General features: G+C 42.8%; 1 protein-coding gene across 2 annotated transcripts in view; it reads left to right on the forward strand.

Moving 5' to 3' along the window:
- The window catches only part of NPR3 (natriuretic peptide receptor 3), a 76169-nt gene that overhangs the window by 47474 nt on the left and 7834 nt on the right, over positions 1–20861 (forward strand). For both annotated transcript variants that reach the window (XM_069745986.1, XM_069745987.1), the window contains exons 4-6: positions 7730–7865; positions 11952–12046; positions 20572–20701. In XM_069745986.1, coding sequence (XP_069602087.1) covers positions 7730–7865; positions 11952–12046; positions 20572–20701 — 361 coding nt within the window. The remainder of the gene's footprint in view (positions 1–7729; positions 7866–11951; positions 12047–20571; positions 20702–20861) is intronic.

Genomic DNA, 20861 nt, shown 5'->3' on the forward strand with positions numbered 1-20861 from the left:
CACTTTATGATGGATCATTGAAAAAGTTGTATATCTGTAGACGCGGGTCCCACATACATCATTGAGTGGAATACCCTGCGTCTGACATGCGGACCCCTGATCACTGCAGTCTACCCCTGGACTTGACTCATTTCTTTGATAAAGTTTTCTATGACTCCCGCCGAAGTACGGCCAATTAGTCTAGTCACCACGACCTGCGTAGCAGCCATTACGGTATTATAAGCCCCAGATCACCGAGGCAGGATGAATAAGTGGCGGCTTTTGTATTCGCTTCATCTGCAATAGAATTGAGGGTATTTTTCCACCCGGCCAGAGAACAATTTGTCCCCATGAATAGGCCCTTTCATTAGTTAGAGTGCTGCACTAATTGTGTTGGAAAGTACAAAAGCCGATCACAAGCGGGCGAGAGAATACCGCACCATGGTAACTCTGTAGGGATAAAAATTATTTCAGCCGCTAAACCAAAGGACAAAAGCTTAAGAAAGATTCAGTGACCCAAGTGTGCTGAGCTGCAGGAGGCAAGATGGTAGCACCAAGAACCACAGCTTTACAGGCTCTGCAGAGCTCCATCTTTACATTAAAGACCATTCCCCTTTTTTTTAAAGTCCCCAAACTATATAAGTCGCTTTACCTGAGATTATAAAAGAGCAAACAGTGCCACTCTCGTGCACTGGCTGCGGCTGGCATTGCAGCTCAGGCCTATTCTGGCAATACCAAACATAGCAAATGGACACCAGGGGTGCTGTGTCCAATCTTTAAAGCAGATCTGGGCTCAAGTAGCAAAATGTACCCTGGGTTGTTCAGGGTCTCCTTTCTTGGAGCTGCAGTTTTTCTCCACAGCTGCTCTTCCTTCTGAACTTCTTCTTGATGGAATACACCTCTGAATAATCACTGATTCACAGGATAGATGATAATTTCTAGATTGGTTGCTTGTCCAACTGCGGGGACCCCTACAGATCTCCAGAATGGGGCACATTTGTTCCCCTTCGTGAATGGAGTTGCTCTATGAAAAAAAAAGAGACTTGTAAGTTCAGCGCTCCTTGCCTAGGAGACTGGCCACCACTAATAAACTTCAGAGGTGGCCAGTAACCTAAGCAACAAGCAGTAAACCATAAAATTAAAATTCCTTCTAGACAATTGTGAATAACAAGTAAATTACGAAGTTTCTTGTTTTTACAAGCACTTTCAATCATGTTTAGACAGCCCCTGTAGAGAAGAGTTATTAAAGGTAACCTGTGAGCAGTTTTTTGAGATGTAATCTGAGAGTAGCATGATGTAGGGGCTAAACCGCTGATTTCAGCGATGTGTCACTTACTGGGGATGATTGCTGTCATTTTGATACAATCACCGTTTTCTCTGCTGCAGTTCAGGCGGAGCTCGGAATGCTGAGCTCTAACCCCGCCCACACCTCTGATTGGCAGCTTTCTGTGTGCACTGTGTATAGGCAGAAAGCTGCCAATAAGTGGTGGGAGCTTGGTTGGACCAGGAGGCATGAGACTGACAGATTGCCTCCTTTGGAGAACCTGGCTTGTTTGAGCATTGCATGGACACCTCATTGATTCTAATGTGAATGTTGTAATTCTTTAGTTTACCTGCGATGAAGCTACTGAAAAACGCTTTGTTCGCTAAGAAGTTACAGCTGATCGATTGGGACTTTCCATATTCTTCATTTTTGTAATTTCTTAATAGTGCACTCAAAGTGGGGGGCTCGAGTCAAAGAGACATCGTCCACAGAAATGAGACGTTAGACAATGCACTTATCGTAGGCGACTTTCTGCATTTTTAAGTCAAGCGTCGGGAAAACTTACATTTTTGACTCTTGAGTAGACAATGGACCACATTTAACGAGAAGTGATATTCATCAAGAAGCACGTGAGCCGGGCAGCTGGGAATTGCTGTGACCCCACTGGTAAAAGCTCTGCCGTGGGTTTAGGCTCCGCTCGTAGTGATTATATCAGTGTATGATCAAACAAGGCTGGAGGAGGATCACAGAGGAACAGCTTGGGGTGATTACGAAGCTGTGTTATAAAGGAGAAGCAAAGTCTTTCATCTTTTTTCCTTCTTGGCCCCCATAGAGTGGAAATATTGAAATAATGTAAAATGTTTTCATGCTTTTATACTGGCGCACATTCCGAAAAGATTTATGCCCTTAGGCAAAGTTTACGGATCTCCGTCATGTGAATCCATAATTTGGCACCCATAATCCTTTTTATTTCTGTGTGACTTCTAGAGGTGTAGGTATACACGTAGGAGTCACACTCAGGTCCTGGTATCTGAGGGGACTTGGATCCTCTCTGCTCCTTCAGAAGACTCTAGTATTAAGGTAGGAGTCCGTATGCCTGAGAATACCCTTTCTATTCAGAGGCCATGATCCTGCACTGATTAATATTAATATGTCTTGATGGGTAGCAACAAGCGGACATGGAATGAAGGATTTAATACAGAGTTTCAAGATGGAAAGCTCCAACATGGAACTGCTGCTCCACACAAATTAGATAAAGATATTGACCACTGCCAAATAAGACCGGGATACATTTGAGATGGACGACGACGATCTGGAAGTTGTGAAGGACTTCAGCCTACTCTGATCGATGATCACTGAAGATGCAACGACGATACCAGAAGTCAATAGGGGAATAGCTATGGGCAGATCAACAATGAAGTCACTGGACGAGGCCTTCAAACCAAGGAACATTTCACTGGCGATGAAGACATGTCTCATACATAGTTTGGTCTTTTCTGTGGTAACAGAATCTGAGCAATGAAGAAACAAGACAGAAGAAGAATCAACGCCTTCAAAATGTTTTGGTGGAGAAGAATGTTATCAATATGGATGGCAAGAAGATCAAATGAATCAATTTTTGGAGAAACCAAGCCAGACATGTTCCTTAAAGCAAGGATCACCAAGCTAGGACTTGTCTACTTTGGACACATCATACGAAGAGAGCGATCACTGGAGAAGGACATCATGGTGGGAAGAATAGAAGGAACAAGACAAAGAGGAAGACCAGCATCACGATGGCTTGATACTATCAAGATAACAGCAGAGAAGACCCTGGTGGACGTATCTAGACTTGTTCAATATCGTTCTTTCTACAATGCTTTCATTCATCATGTCACCATGGCTCAAGATCGAACCAATAGCCATTTAAAAATAAGTCCTGTCCATTAGTGTAGACCAGTGTTCCCCAACTCCAGTCCTCAAGAGCCACCAACAGGTCATGCTTTCAGGATTTCCTTAGTATTGCCAAGGTGATAATTGCATTACCTGGAAACGGAAGAATTTCATTATCTGTGCAATTACTAAGGAAATGGTGGCTCTTGAGGACCAAAGTTGGGGAGCACTGGTGTAGACAAAGCTCTGTGACCTAAACAGCCTGGACTCCAAATTGATGCATTGTAACAGGGCAGCAGAGATCTGTGCAGCTGCTGTTGTTTAGCTCACAGAGCATTGTTTACACTGGATACAGTTGCATCAGCTGAGTACAGGACTATACATGTACAGGGTCACTTTGTCTGAAAGGAAAGAACAGCAAACAAATGTGTAGTATCAGCTGTAAAAATCTCTCTGGTAACTTGCTACATTGTACACTACCTTTCTAAAGTTTAGGGTCACTTAGAATTTTTCTTATTTTTGAAAGAAAAGCACAGTTTATTTCTAAAGACGCTAACATTAAATGATTCAGAAATACACTCTTCACATTGTTAATGTGGTAAATGACTATTCTAGCTGCAAACATTTGGTTTGTAATGCAATATCTTCATAGGTGTATAGAGGCACATTTCCAACAACCATCAGTCCAGTGTTCTTATGGTACTTTGTGTTTCTAACTGTGTAAGAAGGCTAATGGATGGTTAGAATACCCTTGAAAACGCTTGTGCAAGTATGTTAGCACAGCTGAAAACAGTTTGGCTGATTAGAGAACCTATAAACCTGACCTTCCTTTGAGCTAATTGAGAATCTGGAGCATTACATTTGTTGATTCCATTAAACTTTCAAAATGGCCAGAAAGAAAAGAACTTTCATGTGAAACTCGACAGTCTATTCTTGTTCTTAGAAATCAAGGCTATTCCATGCGAGAGATTGCCAAGAAACTGAAGATTTCCTACAACGGTGTGTACTACTCCCTTCAGAGAAGAGCACAAACAGGCTCTAACCAGAGTAGAAAGAGAAGCGGGAGGCCCCGCTGCACAACTGAGCAACAAGACTCACAGGTCCTCAACTGGCAGCTTTATTAAATAGTACAAGCAAAACGCCAGTGTCAACGTCTACAGTGAAGAGGCGACTCCGGGATGCTGGCCTTCAGGGCAGAGTGGCAAAGAAAAAGCCATATCTGAGACTGGCTAATGAAAGGAAAAGATTAATATGGGCAAAAGAACATAGACATTGAACAGAGGAAGATTGGAAAAAAGTGTTATGGACAGACGAATCCAAGTTTGAGGTGTTTGGATCACATAGAAGAACATTTATGAGATGCAGAACAACTGAAAAGATGCTGGAAGAGTGCCTCACGCCATCTTTCAAGCATGGTGGAGGTAATGTGATGGTCTGGGGTTGCTTTGGTGCTGGTAAAGTGGGAGATTTGTATAAGGTTAAAGGGATTTTGAATAAGGAAGACTATCACTCCATTTTGCAGCGCCATGCCATACCCTTTTGACAGCGCTTGATTGGAGCCAATTTCATCCTACAACAGGACAATGACCCAAAGCACACCTCCAAATTATGCAGGAACTATTTAGGGAAGAAGCCGGCAGCTGGTATTCTGTCTGTAATGGAGCAGCCAGCACAGTCACCAGATCTCAGCCCCATTGAGCTGTTGTGGGAGCAGCTTGACCGTCTGGTGCCAAAAAGTGCCCATCAAGCCAAACCAAACCAACTTGTGTGAGGGGCTTATGGAAGCATGGGGGGAAATTTCTCCAGATTACCTCAGCAAATTAACTGCTAGAATGCCAAAGGTCTGCAATGCTGGAATTGCTGCAAAGGGAGCAAAGTTTGAAGGAGAAAATTATTATTTCATATAAAAATCTTTTTTTCGAACCTCGTCAATGTCTGGACTAGATTTTCAATTCATTTGGCAACTCATTTGATTAAAAAAAAAAGTATTAGTAATCATGGAAAACACAAAATTGTCTGGGTGACCCTTAACTTTGGACCCATAGTGTATCAGTCTGAAGTCCAGGCTGTGTAGCTCACAGGGCATTGCTCTCTATGCCCCATCTCGCTGCTCTGTCTGTTTCGCCTATACACCCTTATCATCTCTTGGATGGGGGGCATTACCCGCTGCATACAGGACCAGCTGCCCCCTTTTCCCTTTGTGTTAGGGTCCCTTTGTATTAGCCGTGCCCCTATATTTTACACGTCCGAATATCTTAATGGGGTTTTTAGAAAGGAGATGGCTTCATGAACTTTTCCGGGGAAGGAAGGGCGTTAGTGGCCAAACAAGACCCCATTGTTGTCCCCAATACTCTCAAATTTGGCAGATCTGCATGACTGCACAACAAGGCAAATTTGCTATTTTTTAAACAGGGAAAGAAGGATGAGAGGCCGTATTTCCTGCATTATGTGTCTGCCATCCAGTATACAGTGTAACCACAGGCAAGACACACTCAGCTCTGCTACATCAGAAACTGGAATGTAGGAATGTGTGTGAATTGGTGACTCCCCCAGAGATGTGTTCTGCGGACTATCACATAAGTCAGTGTCAATCACCGGTCACTCCGGTTTCCATGATCTGTTCTTCTGTTGGGGTGTTCTGGTGTTTTAGGATCTCTTGTCAGTTGCTTAAAGTGAGATGGAGGATGTTGAAGTGTTTTCTTGGCAGCGCTGAGCAGAATGCGATTGTGCAGAGCAGTCCGTCTAATTCTTCATCTGGTCCGAAGATATTACGTTGAGCAGAACCCAGAATCGGCAATCATCAAGTGGGAGCTATCATTACACGGGCAAAAATGGATGAATAAGAAGAATGATTGTATCTGCTTAGGATGTATTGTGAGGCCGCTCAGCGTTCCCAGATCTCCATCCGCTGCGTACATATATCTGTCTGTATAGCATTGCTAGCCTTCCTTTTCATTGTCTAAATTATTTTGTCTGGCTAGAAAAAAAAGATTCCAACTGGATATGTTTTTCTTCCATTTGAAAAGAATCTGTTTTCTGCTTACTGGATCAGTTTCAAATGGAAAAAACGATTGGCTATTTAACGGATCCGTTTTCGATAGACTTCAATGTTAAAAAAAAAACGTATCCAGTTGAAGTCAGTTTTTTTAACAGGACAAGAAAATTGTATCTGCACTACTTTTTGGTGAACGTTCTGACGGATAATACTGGACATGGGAGCATAGCCTTGGAAAGATGGTAACCTATCTTATCATAGAGATCTGCTTCTTTCTTAGCTCGCAAGCCACCTTTTCCCTTCTCCTATGCCTTCTGAACTCATCATTCACAAAACTGCAAAAATATGTCTTTAAGATAGACTGAGAGATCAGATTACAGCTGCCTATTGAAGTCTATGGAAAGGAGAGCTTGAGGAGATTGGAGGAGTAGATTGAGAACGCAGAGCATTCACAAAACTGAGAGCATTCACAAAACTGCAAAAATATGTCTTTAAGATAGACTGAGAGATCAGATTACAGCTGCCTTTTGAAGTCTATGGAAAGGAGAGCTTGAGGAGATTGGAGGAGTAGATTGAGAATGCAGGATGTAAGACCGCTATTGTTGAAGCTTTTGTTTTATTTCAACTAAGCTAGATTCACAGCTACATTGCTCAGTACTGCTGCATAATATTGTCTGTGCTTCTACTTCTGCATACACGCATAGACATGTTAAACCAAAACCCCATATATATATATATATATATATATATATATATATATATATATATATATATATATATATATATATATATATATATCAGGGATAAAGAGGCACAGGCAATGGTATTACTTCATTAAAAACATCTTTTTTTTATTAGATAATTTTAAAAACAGGTATAATCAACAGGGGAATTCTCTTGGTACATATAGCTGGGAACAGTATCCGAAACCAGGCAATATTATAAAAAGTATACAGATTAGTTCAAAATATACTCCAATGGCAGCAGACAAAATCTCCCACAATGTAAATAAACACCAAAACAGTATTCTATAAAATATCACTTGGGAAAATCCCACCTAAGGTATATCGCACAATGTGTAATTACAATGGAACATTTGTTAATATAGTCATTAAAAATAATGAACAATGTTCTATTACCCTAGATGTCCCACTAGATATTTATAACTTGCATAGTGCTTTCCTATAGTCTGCTGTCCATGATATTAGAAAAAGCTTTGAACTTACATTCGTATATATCCTGGTTAGGAACGTTCCACAGCGACCCCGACAGCGCTCGTTTCGCCTGACTGGCTTCCTCAAATAGGGGGCATGTGAGGATAGCATAGACACAGGAGATCAGGAATCTCTCATGTCCGTGCGTGCTGTGTATGGGAGACATCATAGCAACGAGTCTCTACCCACTAGCTCAGAGACAACTGAAAAGTAGAGATGGAGCCGGCAGTGGGGGAAACTGATGCAAGTCATATAATGGCCGAAAACAGTGTTATTCCTCATGTGACAGGTACCTGAAACCACATGTTCACATTTAACATGTAATGTTCTAATGAAACATTCCCTTTATATGTAGTTGGAGGATCTCTATAAGGTTGTGCTCACCGTTACCATCTTCTGTTCCAGGTCAACATGTTTGTGGAAGGTTTCCATGATGCCATCATCCTTTACGCCCTGGCGTTACATGAACTGGTGCGGAGCGGTTTTAGCAAAAAAGATGGAGAGAAACTTGTTCAGCGGATGTGGAACAGAACGTATGAAGGTAGAATTCATGAAGGGACCTGACGTTGTTCTTCTCTCATTGACTTTACTGTAAACCTTCTTCTGGCTTTGTGACATCGGGGGTAATCTATAGGGAACCTGGGACCTTATGTAATGTCCACATAGAGAAGGGCAGCCGGGGAATGTCAGGGTCTCTGCAGCGGCCTTGGAGCCCATTATCTGTGGAAGAACTAGGCCCCTTTGCCTTTAGTCGTCCATGGACCATGTTGATGAGACTCGGATGCAATCCTAAGGTCAATTAGTACAAGTAAAATGACCAATTCATCTCACATAATAAAAGTTAAAAAATGTACAGTGCGAGACGTCAATGTTTCTAAGATTGCCCTTTTTGAAAAGCCATTGAAAATGTGAGATTGAGACAAATTTCTGGAATTCCTTGAAGCATTTTCCAAGTTGTCTTGCCGATAGACTCTGACCTGGAGGGGATTCTGTAAGTCAGGTCCGTTCTGTTGTACTCGTGTGTCCATTCTGGGGGCAGATGTAACAGTTGTGGGGTGGAAAGTTAGGAGAAGGGATTTTTTAAACATTGCATGAACAGGGGAAAAAAACAAGAAATCAACTTTTGCTTGAAATCTAAGAAGGTTCCTAGGTCCCCCATTGTGTGATCCAGGAGACCCTGCCTTTCCTGATGTCGCCCCCCTGGGTGGTAGCTTAAAGCACCCAATGGCTTTTTGAACCTGGGTGTATGGAGGTTCCATCCTGGATAGAGAAAGCTTCTTATCTCAGAACACATCTAATCTCTAGGGTGCAAAGACAGAAGGTTGTCGTGCACTGTAGATGCCTCCATCGCTCCATGCCCGAATACTAGGACAAGTCTTTAGAGACGGAAATATGATGAAAATGCATTCATAGACATAATATAACAGGTCTTGGATAGCAGCAGTAGAGGGGAGGTTATGCCACGGTCCTGAGTTTACTAGAGACAGTGGCACCATGGGCATGCATGGCTCAGTGGCACCAGAGATGAGGATGGCCAGAAGCACTGGAATTGAGAATGCAAGGTGCCATGATATTGTGTTTTACTAGGTGCAGTGGTACAACAGGTGAGGATGCAAAAGGCACCAGAGAGAAAGATGCCCAGTGGTATCAGAGCCAGCAATGTCCCAATAGGAACAAAGGTGAAGATGCACTGTGACACCAGAGCCAAGGATGTTCAGTGCCATGGTGATAAGATTATTAGATGCAGTGGCACTAAAGCTGGGGTTACCATGTGCACCACATGCAAGAATACCCAGGTGCACCACAGGCATGGATGCTCAGGATGCATCCTTGCCCAAGTGCACCATGGGCAGGAATTCCCAGGTGCACTACAGGCAAGAATACCCAGATGCACCACAGGCAGGAATACTCAGGTGCACCACATTCAAGAATACCCAGGTGCACAACATTCAAGAATACCCAGGTGCACAACATTCAAGAATACCCAGGTGCACCACATTCAAGAATACCCAGGTGCACCACATTCAAGAATACCCAGGTGCACAACATTCAAGAATACCCAGGTGCACCACATTCAAGAATACCCAGGTGCACCCCAGGCAAGAATACCCAGGTGCACCACAGGCAAGAATACCCAGGTGCACCACAGGCAAGAATACCCAGGTGCACCCCAGGCAAGAATACCCAGGTGCACCCCAGGCAAGAATACCCAGGTGCACCCCAGGCAAGAATACCCAGGTGCACCCCAGGCAAGAATACCCGGGTGCACCACAGGCAAGAATACCCAGGAGCACCCCAGGCAAGAATACCCAGGTGCACCACAGGCAAGGATGTCGAGTTGCACCACAGGCAAAGATGCCCAGGTGCACCACAAGCAAGAATACCCAGGTGCATCCCAGGCAGGAATACCCAGGTGCACCCCAGGCAAGGATGCCCAGGGCCATAATGCTAAGTCTACTAGGCGCAGAGTGGGGTTGTCCAGACATAACCTAATGGCACCAGAGGCGAGATTGCTCTCGTAGATGCAGGACTTTGTTAATGTAGCCAGTAATTATATATCCACAAGTTGGATTATTGCAATAATTTTCATAAAATCGTAACAAAGCATGTATTTTGCCACAAAGTTGTTAAATGACCACAAAGGAAAAATAATGTTTAATATCACCAGATCTAAAAACAAAATGCAGCCGGATGGAATGATCTGGAATGAATCATGGCTGGAATATTCCTAAACCTTCTGCCGATATTGACTCCTGCAGTAAAATAGATTTTGGAAATATTTGCAGTAGTTTCTTTCTGAACTTGTTTTTTCTTTTTTTTCTGAAACATCTGTTTAAAGTGTGATTAGGAAAAATCTCAAAGGTAAAAATCTAATATTGCAAGTTAAGTGCATGTTTTCTTAAATTATAGATCCATTTGAATTTCTGGCTTTTTTTCTTTCAAAGAATAATATTTTTATCTAGAAAAGAGAAGGATTTTCTTAGCCTCCCTGGAGTATATTAAAATCAATCATGTTGAGCTGGAGATTTGGATACTTCCCCATAAGCATGTTAGAGTTAAGAAAACAAGCACTGTAATTTCCACCCTGCCATTTAGATATTTGGAAACAAATGTCCTTTTAATGTAAAGGATCATCATTTATTGTAAAATTTATAGAAAAATGATCTATGTGACATTATTAGTCTTTTTTACATATATTACTTTATCCTGCACTGAACCTGAGTTACATCCTGTATTATACTCCAGAGCTGCACTCACTATTCTGCTGGTGCAGTCACTGTGTACATACATTACATTACTGATCCTGAGTTACATCCTGTATTATACTCCAGAGCTGCACTCACTATTCTGCTGGTGCAGTCACTGTGTACATACATTACATTACTGATCCTGAGTTACATCCTGTATTATACTCCAGAGCTGCACTCACTATTCTGCTGGTGGAGTCACTGTGTACATACATTACATTACTGATCCTGAGTTACCTCCTGTATTATACTCCAGAGCTGCACTCACTATTCTGCTGGTGCAGTAACTGTGTACATACATTACATTACTGATCCTGAGTTACCTCCTGTATTACACTCCAGAGCTGCACTCACTATTCTGCTGGTGCTGTCACTGTGTACATACATTACAATACTGATCCTGAGTTACCTCCTGTATTACACTCCAGAGCTGCACTCACTATTCTGCTGGTGCAGTCACTGTGTACATACATTACATTACCGATCCTGAGTTACATCCTGTATTATACTCCAGAGCTGCACTCACTATTCTGCTGGTGCAGTCACTGTGTACATACATTACATTACTGATCCTGAGTTACATCCTGTATTATACTCCAGAGCTGCACTCACTATTCTGCTGGTGCAGTCACTGTGTACATACATTACTGATCCCGAGTTACATCCTGTATTATACCCCAGAGCTGCACTCACTATCCTGCTGGTGGAGTCACTGTGTACATACATTACATTACTGATCCTGAGTTACACCCCGTATTATACTCCAGAGCTGCACTCACTATTCTGCTGGTGCAGTCACTGTGTACATACATTACATTACTGATCCTGAGTTACATCCTATATTATACCCCAGAGCTGCACTCACTATTCTGCTGGTGCAGTCACTGTGTACATACATTACATTACTGATCCTGAGTTACATCCTGTATTATACTCTAGAGCTGCACTCACTATCCTGCTGGTGCAGTCACTGTGCACATACATTACATTACTGATTCTGAGTTACATCCTGTATTATACCCCAGAGCTGCACTCACTATTCTGCTGGTGCAGTCACTGTGTACATACATTACATTACTGATCCTGAGTTACATCCTATATTATACCCCAGAGCTGCACTCACTATTCTGCTCGTGCAGTCACTGTGTACATACATTAGATTACTGATCCTGGGTTACATCCTGTATTATACTCCAGAGCTGCACTCACTATTCTGCTGGTGCAGTCACTGTGTACATTCATTACATTACTGATCCTGGGTTACATCCTGTATTATACTCCAGAGCTGCACTCACTATTCTGCTGGTGCAGTCACTGTGTACGTACATTACATTACTGGTCCTGGGTTACATCCTAATTCCATGATTGCCTTTCTGTAGGTATTGCTGGAGAAGTGTCCATCGACGCCAACGGTGACCGATATGGGGACTTCTCAGTGATTGGCATGACTGATCTTGAAGCTGGTATTCAAGAGGTAAGATGTGATCTCCCCTCTGGTAACAGGACTCCGGCCAGACTTCGTTTTCTTGGATCTTTACTGCACATCTGTACGACCGATAACTTTTTGACTAGGCACCAAGCAGTGTGTCTGCACCAGCGGACTTGCATTGTTCTGAGCGCCATCTGTGCGTTTGCCAGAATTTTAGCTTATTTAGTGGAGATTAAAGGAACTCTTTTTAGTTCTCTTACAAAAATGTCATGATGTAAGCTGTTTATACACAATGTGGGATCCGCATCGAATTCCTCTGTAGCCCGGTCATGGTTTTCTAAGATATAGACCAGATAGCTCTATAGATTGTTAAGAACAACTGCAGCGCGCGGGAGAGATTAGATAGAAAGGCAGAGTATACGGCCGAGCAGCTCCCTGGGGATGGATGGATGTTTTTTTACTTTCTTGCATATTTCGAACCCCAAAACATACAGCCTCTCCACATGAGTCCTTGGAAGGGATCAAATTTTACCCCAACACTTTACCACTTCACCTCCCCAAAATGCCACTTTAAGACCCAAGGAGCACTCCTCCTCCTCTTCCTCCTCCTCTTCCTCCTCCCATCAAAGTTTTTATCCTCTTAATATATTGCTGTCTTCATATTGTATAGCCCTGTGTATTTACAATTGCTCATTTTGTCTTTCTACCCAGTTAATTTTTCTCTTTTCTCTGCTCTATGAAGAAACAGGAAGTCTCTTGTTCCTGCAATTATCATTCCTCTCTTTAACTCTTGACCCAACTGCTCTCTCCTCCTCCCTGCCAGGGACTTTTGCAGTGACTCATGACTCATACAGGGAAAATTGACCGCCTGTTTCTACATAGAGCTCAGAAAGATTCTTTCTAGGCAATTATTAATCACGTGATGTCATAGACCTAATGGGAAAGAGAAGAATTATCTGGGTAGAAAGGCAAAATGAGCAATTTTAAATACACAGTGCGGTATAATATGATGACCTCAGTATATTAGGAGGATAAAACGCTGATGGGAAGAGGACGAGGAGAAAGATGATGAGGAGGAGTACTTCTTTAAGCATTGAATCCAAATATATAGATGGTGAGAGGTTGGTCGGATTTAGTTGCTGAGTGATGGGAGCAGACAATCACACATGCCCACTGCTCTATATTTTCAGAATCCCCACTGCAGCGCTCTCCTTAAGTGTAGTAGCTCCTCAGATAAGGGGCTTCGCCCACCTGTGGATACCGTAGACTGTATAGGAGCACCAGGTTAGCTCCTTTAGTTTAGTCCTAGCGTTATGCTCTTGCGGTTGAGCCAAATTCAAATGAAAACCTTCAAAGTGTCCTCCTCTCTCAGGATCTCCAACCACATTTCAAGAAACCATGAAGATCTTGATAGGACACCTAATAAGAAGGCCACAACCTTAACTGTACGTCCAACCAGACTAATATAGTCATACTTGCCAACTTTTCGGAGAGGTTGTATGGGAAATTTTGTAGTGCGTCGTTAAAATTTTTTCATAACTTGGAACTCCTTTTCACAGTCCAAGCACTTTCAACACCCTTGTTCTCCATACCCTGAATATGGGCACCAGGTCCCCATCTGAAAACAGAGTGTCTCAGCATCCTGCACAAGAAACCTTCAGGAAGTGCTTCCTTCCAAGAGGTTTTGGGAGGCTTTTTTGGCAGTTGGGAAATTTGACAATGAGTCCACCTAAAGTGACGAGATATGTCAATAAATTCTCAACTTAGATTCCAAGTTTCAAAGAACTTCCAGGAGTCTCCCAGAAAAGATGTAAAAAAAACCAACTGCCACAATCTTGGACAGTTGGAACGTATATCGAAAATTGAGTATTGGCAAATCCAGGAATTTCTCGACCCGCTAAAGTTTCCTGCCCACCATAGACATGGTGGCCATGAACACCTGTAGTGTCTCTTGTTCTTGGTCCTCCTTTTATGGCTGTGCTGGAATTTTCCCAGGAATGATGTTTTATTCGCCGCGTTTCGAAGCACCAAACACTTCTTCAGGAAACAACCACACATGACAATAATAATCAATAATTGGCAGCGCGGAAAAACTCCACAAATTCTCCATACCATCTCCATTCTTGAAATCTCTTCAGGGTAAAATGAGCAGACTCCCAGAGATACGACTTTTATCACCTATCTTTAAGTTTTCCATGTGAAAAGTCCTATAAATGTTTCCACTGCTTCTGTAGACTACGAAATAACGGCAGCCTTCACTGAACCATGGAGATCTGATGTCCTCACCGACTTCCTTCTCAGCTTATAGGTTTTAATGGAAAACTCTAAAAAAAAGTTGTTTTTTTACAGGATTCTGTAATATTTTTTCTTTATGGAGATTTCCACTCATGACCAGATATGAAGGAATTTTATATAAGAAAGAAGTGTTATCAGTCTGAACCTTCTCTCCGGTGATGTCCGCCTGGACTGGAAGTGTTAGAAAAAATCCAGCAATCCTAAAAGAAAAAACGAACACTACTACAACTACGTCACATTTAATGAAAAAAACTATTAAAAACATGTTAAAGGGGAGTTAGAAAAAGAGGGATAAAAAATATCCTTTCTCTAAGTTTTAATATTCTACAGTTTTTCTTTTGGGATTGCTGGATTTTTTCTATTGCTCCTGTGCCTCACCCATGCTCCAGCTGGGATTTTTTCCTTCCATGAATCCTTGCCCTGATTAAAAGATTCAGGGGCTATACTACACTTCAGGAGCGCTGATAGGTATTTTTTTCCATTTTTGGGCTGGAAGGGATGATGTGCCGTAGAGTCACCTTACCTCTGCTGTCCCATATAGTCACCTTACCTCTGCTGTCCCATATAGTCACCTTACCTCTGCTGTCCCATATCTTCACCTTACCTCTGCTGTCCCATATAGTCACCTTACTTCTGCTGTCCCATATAGTCAACTTACCTCTTCTGTCCCATATAGTCACCTTACCTCTGCTGTCCCATATAGTCACCTTACCTCTGCTGTCCCATATCTTCACCTTACCTCTGCTGTCCCATACTGTATACTCACCTTACCTCTTCTGTCCCATATAGTCACCTTACCTCTTCTGTCCCACATATTCACCTTACCTCTTCTGTCCCATATAGTCACCTTACCTCTTCTGTCCCATATAGTCACCTTACCTCTTCTGTCCCATATAGTCACCTTACCTCTTCTGTCCCATATAGTCACCTTACCTCTGCTGTCCCATATAGTCACCTTACTTCTGTTGTCCCATATAGTCACCTTACTTCTGCTGTCCCATATAGTCACCTTACCTCTGCTGTCCCACATAGTCACCTTACCTCTGCTGTCCTACATAGTCACCTTACCTCTGCTGTCCCATATAGTCTCCTTACCTCTGCTGTCCTACATAGTCACCTTACCTCTGCTGTCCCATATTGTCACCTTACCTCTGCTGTCCTACATAGTCACCTTACCTCTGCTGTCCCATATAGTCACCTTACTTCTGCTGTCGCATATAGTCACCTTACCCCTGCTGTGTCCCAAGTGGTTTCTGCTGTCGCATATAGTCACCTTACCTCTGCTGTCCCATATAGTCACCTTACCTCTGCTGTCCCATATAGTCACCTTACCTCTGCTGTCGCATATAGTCACCTTACCTCTGCTGTCCCACATAGTCACCTTACCTCTGCTGTCCCATATAGTCACCTTACCTCTGCTGTCCCACATAGTCACCTTACCTCTGCTGTCCCATATAGTCACCTTACTTCTGCTGTCGCATATAGTCACCTTACCTCTGCTGTCCCATATAGTCGCCTTACTTCTGCTGTCGCATATAGTCACCTTACCTCTGCTGTCCCATATAGTCACCTTACCTCTGCTGTCGCATATAGTCACCTTACCCCTGCTGTGTCCCAAGTGGTCAGGTGACCGTATAGATGGGATGCCATGTCATCACTTCCTGCCCAGTCGGAGACCACCAAAGCGGCACTGGAGCTGCTGGTGTTCAGACTGGTAAGTAACAATTCTTTCTTAATTTTATAACGATTCCTTACATCTGGCCTATTTGGAAGAGAGGTGGATACCCCCTTTAAACTTTGCACATTGTAAATTAGGGCTTTACATGGACACAATGCCAGCATATTATATAATACTCAGAGCCCTCGCAGTGTAAGCTTCCTTTGGAAGTACATCTTTGTTCTTCTAGAGGATATTGCGCTCTGCACATATATTCAGTATGAGAGGCGAGCCAGCGAACTTCCTCTGACCTATGAGAATAGTCATGTCACCCCGTCCCATGCTGAAACCGTAGCAGCTTAGTGCATATCCCTCCTCCCTCCTGACCTTAGCTAGAGAGCAACAATGAAAGCAATAGGCTTGATTTACTAACTTTCTGTTGGCCGACTGTATATGATATAGGAATTACGTATGTAAATTGGCCACATCTGACATTAAACGATTACTCTAGACAATACAAAGGACTTCAGAAAAGTATACATTGAGATGAGCGCATCAGTGAGTAAAGCCCCAGAAGAAGGTGAAGTATTTGTAACCCATTGTAGGTTGTAGAGCAGCAAATTCTGAAAAGTTTTGTGCTCATCCTGTGTTGTATCTTTATTGTACTCCAGAGCTGCACTCACTGTTCTGCACTGATACATTACATTACTGATCCTGTACTGATCCTGAGTTACATCCTGTATTATACCCCAGAGCTGCACTCACTATTCTGCTGGTGCAGTCACTGTATGCATACATTACATTACTGATCCTGAGTTACATCCTGTATTATACCCCAGAGCTGCACTCACTATTCTGCTGGTGCAGTCACTGTGTACATACATTACTAATCCTGAGTTACATCCTGTATTATACCCCAGAGCTGCACTCACTATTCTGCTGGTGCAGTCACTGTGTACATACATTACATTACTGATCCTGAGTTACATCCTGTATTATACCCCAGAGCTGCACTCACTATTCTGCTGGTGCAGTCACTGTGTACATACATTACTGATCCTGAGTTACATCCTGTATTATACTGCAGAGCTGCACTCACTATTCTGCTGGTGCAGTCACTGTGTGCATACATTACATTACTGATCCTGAGTTACATCCTGTATTATACTCCAGAGCTGCACTCACTATTCTGCTGGTGCAGTCACTGTGTACATACATTACTGATCCTGAGTTACATCCTGTATTATACTCCAGAGCTGCACTCACTATTCTGCTGGTGCAGTGACTGTGTACATACATTACTGATCTTGAGTTACATCCTTTATTATACTCCAGAGCTGCACTCACTATTCTGCTGTTGCAGTCACTGTGTACATACATTACATTACTGATCCTGAGTTACATCCTGCATTATACCTCAGTGCTGCACTCACTATTCTGCTGGTGCAGTTAGAAATGGTTGACAAGCTTGTAATCAGAAACAACTTAGCTGAGCTGCCATTGTGCAGTGTGACATTTTTTTTAACTATAGTTTTGAGTGTAAAGAGGACACTTCTTGGCAAGCAGTGGATGCTGGGAGATTTCAGCTCTGACGTCTTTTCATTTCACTGTAAAAAAAAAATGTCAGCATTTTCTGAGTGGTATAACTTAACTGCTTAAAGTTAGAAAAACTTGAAACTTTTGTCTCCTAGTAAGTACCATAAATGATATTTTGAACCCACATGGCAAGAACTTTTGCTGTACATTAAAGGGGTTTCTGGTAATATCGGGCCCCCCCCCCCGGGGACACCGGCTTATACATCCCCTATAGCTGCCCGACTCCATGCAGACCAGAATTCTTGTTGGAAAAGCAATCAACAAGTTTTATTGTCCTGAACTCTGCGGTTTCGCATAAACCCAGGCAAATTTTGCCGTCTGCCTGTAAATGTTTTCACATAATTGACATTCTTAAGGCAAAATATGCGCGGGACAAAAATGCCAACAATGGCTGTGTTCTCTGGGTTTTACGGAATGGAATCGAATTCTGAAATATTATCATTAAATTATGATTACTTAAGGATCAGTCACACTTTGCTTGCACAGGGCCCGTCTGTGTAAATCATGTACATGTTCCTACCACAGTCTAAACATGCTCCGACCACAATTTAGTAAAATAAGCCACAAACAGAATTTAGAATAATAAAATCTAGTCTCGTCTTTAGCTATTACATTCACTGTATCTTTCACATATAGGAAAAATCTGAGAACTATTTACTTTTAATTTTTTGAACTTTTGGCTAGCCTCTATCTCGATGAATAGAGCCAAGTGAGAAAACCCCGGACTTTGACTTTGCAGATCGCGCTGTGTCTAGACCCACTGGACAGATTTTGTCCTTACGAGCATCAGGCCATGTGGCAAAAAATAAAAAATAATAATACTATGGAGTCACCTAGTGGTAGATCCTATGAGAAGTGTTAAAAAGAAAAATTCCAACTATACACAATTTTTAATTTACAAGTGTGGGAAAGCGAAGTGCTAACCCTTGCAAAAACTGTAAGGATCGCCGTATTGGAGGTTTTCGATAAGATGTCAAACGGCTGAAAAGTAGGGGCCAATTCACTGGTTTTCTCACGAAGGCAGCCCCCTAGTCTTCCCCGTAATGAGCCAGCTACTCTGAATTGTTCAGGTTCCATGGTATTCGAGCCATGATAGCCACCACTACATTATCCATGGAAAGTCAGGATTAAAGAAAATGAACAATATGGTACTCTGTAAGTTCCAGAGTCAAAGTAGGAAGAACGAGGTTAAGCGTCAAGTAGTGTTTCATATATTCTCATTTCTGGGCATTCACTTCCCTGAGGAGGCTTCCTGCCCAGGAGAGGCTTCCAATGTTGTACTGTTGCCTAGCCAATTGGACTGCCTGCTTTTCCATGTATCCCTCTCCTCACTTTCACTTCTGCAGTTGCCTGGCACCCTCCTCCCAGATGTCACTTTCCTCCTGAAAAGTGTCCCAAATTTTTAAGGATTGTTTCCTTAGTCTGCTTTGGTGTGCTTATTGTCCCTGTTGTCCCTGCTGTATTGAGTTTAACTCAGCTTGTTGTTCTGACTATGTTCTCCTGCCTGCCCTGACCTTTACTCGCCTGCCTTGACCTCTACTTGCATGCCCTGACCTCTACTTGCCTATCCTGACCTATACTTGCATGCCCTGACCTCTACTTGCCTATCCTGACCTCTACTTGTGTGCCCTGACCTCTACTTGCATGCCTTGACCTCTACATGTGTGCCCTGTCCTCTACTTGCCTATCCTGATCTCCACTTGTTTGCCCTGATCTCTGTGTGCCAGCTCTAACTTTTACTTGCGTGCCCTGACCTCTACTTGCCTGCCCTGACCTTTACTGGACTCCTCTATCCTCTACTTGCCTGCCCTGACCTTTACTGGACTCCTCTATCCTTTACTTGCCTGCCCTGACCTCTACTTACCTGCCCTGATCTCTAATTGTCTGCCCTGACCTCTACTTTCTTGCCCTGATCTCTGCTTGCCTGCCCTGTCCTCTACTTACCTGCCCTGATCTCTACTTGCCTACACTGACCTCTACTTGCCTACCCTAACCTCTACTTGCTTGCTCTGACCTCTGCTTGTGTGCCCTGACCTCTACTTTCCTGCCCTGACCTTTACTTGACTCCTCTATCTTCTACTTTCCTGCCCTGACCTCTACTTTCCTGCCCTGACCTCTACTTTCCTGCCCTGACCTCTGCTTGCCTGCCCTGACCTCTGCTTGCCTGCCCTGACCTCTGCTTGCCTGCCCTGACCTCTGCTTGCCTGCCCTGAATTTTACTTGACTCCTTTATCGTCTACTTGCCTTCCCTGATCTCTACATGCCTGCCCTGACCTTTACTTGTCTCCTTTATCCTCTACTTGCCTTCCCTGATCTCTACATGCCTGCCCTGACCTTTACTTGCCTGCCCTGATTTCTACTTTCCTGCCCTGACCTCTTCTTTCCTGCCCTGATCTCTACTTGCCTGCCCTGTCCTCTACTTACCTGCCCTGATCTCTACTTGCCGGCCCTGACTCCACTTTTTAAGTTCTTTTTTTTTTTTGTCTTTTTTATTTTTCCTCCATAACTTTACCTATCCAAAAGTTTCAAACAGATTCATGACATATGACTGTACCAAATGTTGCATTTTTTGATGCATCTTACTCCAGCCCCGTCCAAAGGTTCCTGGTTTTCAACTTGGCGCGCTTTTAGCCAACATTATGACTTTTTAAAGGATTTGCAACGTTTTGGTGCAAAAAAAAAAAAATCACAAAAACTGGATAAAGAAAAAAAGTGCATTTTTGATCTTGTGCCAAATTCATGCGTGCGCTATTTCAAAGAATTTGGGCAAAAAAAAATCGTCAGTGAATATCACAAGAAAAAAAAAGAAAAACAAAAAATGATTCAATAAATTAGAAATGATGAATCGCGCCCTTGGCTTCTTGTCACCACTGATAGGAGGGTCCCACCATCTACATGTTCTCCAAACAACGGTCCTGAGCTTCATTTCTATATATCGTGCAGTGTAACTCATCTTTTCGAGCACATCCTATAATTCCTAAAACTCACAATTTCATTGATCATTCATTCCTCTATTCCACAGGTTATCGGAGATTATTTTGGCATTCAAGGAAATTTTGAACTTCGACCCAATCTGAAGACTTTATGGGGAACTGGTAGGATAAGACTCGTGGAAAACAAAGTGTTTGAGACCATTACTCCGTGTAAAACATGTAAGTAACACTGTGCATGTAATTAGGGCTAAAAATCATTTTTGCAATAGGGTTTCATTAATAATTTTGGGCCATTTGGTTTCTACATCTTCTGTGTATCACAATATTTAGCAGAAGGAGTTACCAGTGAATCTGACATCGGAGTCTGTAACTCTTATCT

The sequence above is a fragment of the Ranitomeya imitator genome, chromosome 1 (genome assembly GCF_032444005.1).
Source record: "Ranitomeya imitator isolate aRanImi1 chromosome 1, aRanImi1.pri, whole genome shotgun sequence".
In the NCBI taxonomy this organism is placed as follows: Eukaryota; Metazoa; Chordata; class Amphibia; order Anura; family Dendrobatidae; genus Ranitomeya; species Ranitomeya imitator.